Source organism: Chiroxiphia lanceolata, chromosome Z (assembly GCF_009829145.1).
Source record: "Chiroxiphia lanceolata isolate bChiLan1 chromosome Z, bChiLan1.pri, whole genome shotgun sequence".
Taxonomy (NCBI): Eukaryota; Metazoa; Chordata; class Aves; order Passeriformes; family Pipridae; genus Chiroxiphia; species Chiroxiphia lanceolata.
In genome coordinates, this window is record NC_045671.1 from 42,180,142 (window position 1) to 42,186,141 (window position 6,000).

At 47.0% G+C, this 6,000-nt stretch overlaps 1 protein-coding gene across 1 annotated transcript in view; it reads right to left on the reverse strand.

The window, feature by feature from the left end:
* RAD23B (RAD23 homolog B, nucleotide excision repair protein) overlaps positions 1 to 4,140 on the reverse strand; it is a 43,398-nt gene extending 39,258 nt beyond the window's left edge. The window contains exon 1 of the mRNA XM_032675279.1: positions 4,000 to 4,140. Coding sequence (XP_032531170.1) covers positions 4,000 to 4,065 — 66 coding nt within the window. The 5' untranslated portion in view covers positions 4,066 to 4,140. The remainder of the gene's footprint in view (positions 1 to 3,999) is intronic.
* Between the last annotated feature and the right edge of the window lie 1,860 nt (positions 4,141 to 6,000).

A 6,000-nucleotide genomic window follows, 5' to 3' on the forward strand; every position in this document is an offset into this window, starting at 1 on the left:
CTCTCAATATAAAGAATAGATACAAACAGATGTAACTTAATAAAATTGTGTGGGTTCATGAACAGCATTCTCTTTTGTGTCCTACCCCTTCAGACTATAGTTTGCACTAATTCATAAATTTATGACTGCACTCTCTAAAGAGAATAGACACCCCCCATACACTTATTAAGTACCTTCCTCCCTCATATGTACCACCTCATTGCTGTTACAAAGCCAAAATGTTTTTTATATTCCCTACAAACCAGAAAATAGAGATTCTTTGTTATTGCATTGCCTTTTGAAAAATGAAAGTAGTTTATCTTTTTCCTTGCAGTATACCTATTTTATCTGGGAAAAAATGAAATATTTGCCAAACCTCACTTCTTCCTTATTACATACCCTTTGGATCATGCTCCATTTTTGCTGGAACACACTCCCCACACATTTAAGAGAACTTCAGGTAGTGTCCAGCCTAAATTTCTAAACTTAAAGACCAGGACCTTCTAGCACTGAAGATCCAAAAATCCCCATAAACAGGTTTAACAATAGAGCATAAACATATTAGGGATGCACCAGAACACAGAGAAGCTCAAATTCCCACAGCTCAGTGTTCTGCTGACATAATATTAAACAAGCTAGATTCCCCTGGGTGTTCAAACACTGTGGTGGAACAGTGAAATGTGAAAGCCTATATTACGTGACACAGAGACTTGGCCAAAAGACTCCTGGCATCCCGAATGTTCCTTGCACCCCTCTGCATTTTGACAAGCAGGTTTTTAGGTTAATGGCACAGGGGAGCTGAAAATCAAACAGGACAGACTTACTTTTGCCTGGCATTTCACTTCCAAAGGAAGTTAATAGTGTTTGCTGAGATTTTTTTAAAGCCTGCTTCATGTCTACATAGTGATAACTACAACAGAGTTGCTACATTTAGAAGCCTACAGGGTCAGCACTGTCACCTCAGACAAGGGATGTGGGTACACAGGCCTGCATCTGCGTCAGACAGGGCTTATTACCTGCTGCTAACATAATGCTCAATGTATTACAGACATCCAACAAACAGAAGCAGCAGCTTGTGCAGATAGATACACACTTTCATTTTTCCTGGTTGAGCCAGAATGCCCAGAACCCTGAATGGAACACCAGAATGATCACCATGGATAGATCTACCCTTCTACAGAGCCCAAGTAAAACACTGGCACCCTCAAAACTCAACAAAAACAGCCATGCCTGCAAAAATCTCTCCATTTGATGACAAGTCTTCCCCAGTAACAGGGCCTGAGGTTAAACCTTTTCAACTTCTTTAGCCCGTCCTAATATTTGACAGTCTTCACCCAGCACTTTGGCAAGCAGGATGTCTTCAAGTCTAGTTTTTGTTCAGTCAAACTACTCAGCTGGCCAATACTTTAAAACACAACTAAACCAAAATTTAAGTCACATAATGGAAGGCAAGTTTAAAATTCAACTGTCTGATTTCACAGGGGAAAAAGATCAATTTCTTGTGAAAAAGTCACAACAAGGCTAACTAATTATTAGAAAACGTGATGCTTCTAATTCTCACTGGAAGGTTTGTTTAAATATTCCTTACTGTTAATGACAACTCTTAGTTACAAGCATAAACTCTTGTCAGAATGCTACCTTGCACGGTAACATCAAGTCTCTTCAGATTAATGTGGTATTGAGAATAAGGGGAGAAATAGCAAGAAAACAGAAATCAGTTTTAGAGAACCAGAATCCAACTTTGGAGCAACAGGTTTCCTCTGTCTATCACAACTACATGATTTTGGCCTTGTCACAGTAAAGGGCACAGCTCCAAGTAAACAAGCCTACCTCTGTGTGAGAAATACACACGTGGTCCAATGACTAAAAGTAATAATGTCTCTTAAACTGCACGAAACACATTTGTTTCAAGATGTTAGAAAATTAATCTAAGAAGCCAGAGTCATGTACGGAGCCTCAAGCAGCAAATACAAACCCTCCAAATTCAGCACTTAGCAAAACTAGCACTTAGCTAAAATTGGTATTTTCCAAAAATGAGACTGAGAACTTCCAAGCACATACTTTTGAAACACTTACTTAACACATTTCAAAGCATTTTCCAATTTTAAGATTCAGTTTCTAGATGAAGGCTCAAAAGTTTTCTTTTCTTTACTAAGTTCTATGTTTTGTAACAAAACACTTTCAACAATAATTTCTTCATAATGTTCTAAAAAAGTATGCCAAGGAAACTTTATATATTTTTTTACCCATACAGGTCAAGTCTTCGTCCTGCCCTCTGTAAAACAAAGTTCTCCTCAAATCCTACCCATATTTCCCTCTATCTTACCATCCATTCCTGGCCAAAACCTGAAGTATTATGCTCATGAGAAGCATTCTTATTCTGAGCTCTCATAACATCTACATTTGTAAACAGAGGGTGCAGTCTCATTTCCCACAATCCAACCTGTAGCCATTGCATTCTACTGCCTCATAAACTGGTGAGGGCTTTGACTGGCAACATTCCTCTCTTTGAATTCACCTCCCAGGACCTCACTGAATACAGGGAGCAGGAGAAAAGATGAAGAGTCCTTACTCCGTAACAGGAAGGACAGATGTTTTAAATATTTGAAGGTTTCTAACACATGCTTCTCCAAGACATTTGCCACATCCCTCGGCCACACTGCTCGCACAAATGAGCTCTTAGTCCAACTTTAACAGTCATCCTTCATTTTCTTCTGAAGATGGGAGGGGAAGAGGGTAAATAGACTTTATAAAAGCAGATACAATGTTCCATAGTTTCCAGAGCTTCGCTGCCCACCTGTCACATGAAAGGCTGCTGCAGGCAAGCCTTCACCTGCCAGCCTCCTCAAATTTTTCAAACCAAGGCCACAACTGTGCCTGGGCTTGGCTCTTAGAGCAAACATCCCTGCTGATGACAAGGCAACTTCCAACCCTGCCAACTCACTTATAGGCCCTTCCTCTTATCATGGAACGCTGCATTTCCCTGAGGATTTTTCAGCAGACTCCTGTGGGCCAGCAGAAAACATTCACCTGACCGCACAATACGTCTCCTCCCCGCTCGCAGCATCGTGAGAGACACACAGTCGCTGTAAACACACCAAGGAGAGATTCACACTGCTGTGAATCCCACCATACAGCCCAACACCTCTGCAGGAGGCTCCACAGAGGTCAGCAGTCTCGCGCGCTCTCCCTCACCTCCTAATTAACCTGCAGGTTAATTAACCACTGCAGCTCACCCTGCGAGACAAAACAACAAACCCTTCCCGCACTCACCTACCTGCACCAAGCACAGCATACACACCTGCGATGCACCTGGGAGCAAACACGAGCTCCTCTCCTGCACACACATTCCTGTCCCACAAGAAAAGCCCCACAGCTTTCCCAGCAACTCCTTTCCTGGTGGGAATCCATGGGAAGGACCACCACGTTTGCCTTCTGCTGCACTGCCCTCCCCCACCCGAGTACTCCCAGTATAAACCATCTGTGCCCATTACCCGCTAATCCATGGGTGTGGGCACCTCGATTCCCGAAAGAAAAAACTTTCGCTATCTATAGTGCTCCCCTCCTCCCCAGCTCTACGTGAGTTTATTTATTTCTTCTCCCACCTCCCGGGCTATTCCCCCTTTCCCACCTCCTGGCCTATCTCACCTCCCACCTCCGGGGCGTTCTCCTTCAAAACAAGGCATAAAGTCCTTCCGCCAGGGGCTTTGGCCGCGGTAGCCCCTTTCCTTGAGGGATGGGAAGTCACCCTCACCCAGCTGCATCCCGAGGTAAAGGGGATTCCGCATCACCCCCTGCTGCGCTCACACCTCCCTCCCTCCCCCCTCCCGCCTCTTCGAACCCCCAGAAATCCTCCACTGCACCACCCCTACGGTCCCATCCTTTCACCGACGCCCCACCATCCCCACCGGAGGGCTCCATCCCCCTCTTTTCCCCCGGGGGGCGAAGGAACTGATCCCCGCATCCCTCCCCACCGCCGCGTCCCGGGGCGGGGTGGAGGGAACCCAGGAATATCCGCACCGTCTCCTCGGGGTCAATGTCGATACGGAAGGTTTGCTGTTGGAGGGTCTTGAGTGTGATCTGCATGGCGGCGGGTGATGTCCGCTCTCCGGGCCCCGCGTCCCTTCCCCTGGAAGAGGCCGGGAAGGGGAGGAGAAAAAGAGGAGGAGGAGGAGGAGGCGGTGCCGGCGGGAGAGCGAGACGCGCACGCGCCTGTTGGGGCGCCAGTAATGGCGCAGGTGGCGGTGGCGTGTGAGGGCGGGATGCGCCGGGGGCGGTGCACAAATATACACGCACAGACACACGGGAATGGAAACATAGAGAGTCACGAACCTGGAGATCTCTGAGGGAATCGAGTCCAAACGATGACCAGTGACCGAACGCCGCCATGTCACCCAGACCTTGGCGCTGAGCGCCGCGTTCAGTGTTTCTCTGAATACCTCCAGGGACGGTGACTCCACCACCTCCCTGGGCAGCCCCTTCCAGTGTCTAATAACCTGTTCTGTGAAGAAATTCCTCGTAATGTCCAACCTAAGCCTCCCCTGGTGCAGTTTGAGGCCGTTTTCTGTCATCCTGTCCCTTGTTCCCTGGGAGCAGAGCCCGACCGCCCCGACTCCACTCTCCCGTTAGGGAATTGCAGGGAGCGAGAAGGTCACCCCTGAGCTTTCTTTTCTCCAGGCTGAGCCTCCGCTGCTCTCCCCCAGCTCCCTCAGCCGCTTCTTGTGCTCCAGACCCTTCCCCAGTCCCATTCCTTTCTCTGGACCTGCTCCAGCACCAAAATGTCCTTCTTAAAATGAGGGGCCCAGACATACAGTGCTGATAAGTTGATTATCACTTGTAACACAAGTGTATTAATACACATTCATGTTTATAGCACCTTAAGCTCTGGCAGTGCTGGTTTCATAGAATCATAGAATGTTAAGAGGTTGGAAGGGACCTTAAAGATCATCTGTTCCCAACCTTCCCCTGCCATGGGCAGGGACGCTTTCCACTAGACCAGGTTGCTCAAGGTCTTATCCAACCTGGCATTGAACACTGCCAGGGTTGAGGCATCCACAGCATCCCTGAGCGACCTGTTCCAATGTTTCACTACCCTCACAGTGAAGAATTTATTCCTTATGTCTAACTTTCAATTTCTACCCATTACTCACTATCCTATCACTACAGTTCTGGACAAAAAGTTCCTCTCTGCTTTCCTTGTGGCTCCTTCAGGTACTGGGAGGCTGCTATGAGGTCTCCATGGAACCTTCTCTTTTCTAGGCTGAACAGCTCCAACTTTCCCAGCCTGTCTTCACAGCGAAGGTGGTCCAGTCCTCTTAACCAACTCTGTGGCCCTTCTCTGGACTTGCTCCAACAGTTCCACGTCCTTCCTGTGTTGGGGACAGCAGAACTGGATGCAGCACTCAAGGTGAAGTCTCACAAGAGCAGAGTAGATGGGGAGAATCACCTACCTTGTCATGCTGGCCACACTCTTTTGGATGCAGCCCAGGATTCATTTGGCTTTCTGGGCTGCGAGCACATGCTGCCCACTCATGATGAGCTTAGTAGTTTAGTCTTTCGGTAGTTAGTGTGTACTTTTGATGTGTTATTAAACTCTATTTGCCCTGGTGCTCCTTAGGCAGTAGGGGGAGAGCACTGCTACAAATAAACTTTAAAGTTGAGCAGGCTATGCTGGTAAAAAAGACCCCTGCCCCCACTCCTTATAGCCTCTCTCATCAGCAGGGTGGTATCTCCCTCCTTGTAGCTTCTTCCATTGGCAGGTCTGTGGTCTTTTTATAACCTGTTCCATCAGCAGGTTTGGGATCAAGGCATTTTCTTTGTAAACAAGGCTGTCTTTCTGCAAAAGGGGATACTGATGTCAAGCTCGCCTAATACTGTAATGTAATTAAACTCCAAATTTCCTAGTATTGTGTAATGGCTGGAGAAGCTCTGCTCTGCCACATTGTCAGCCTAATGTTTGTAATAAAAAACATATTCTAACATAGTAAGCTTGGCTTGCTAACCATTTCCTCCCAGCAGCGT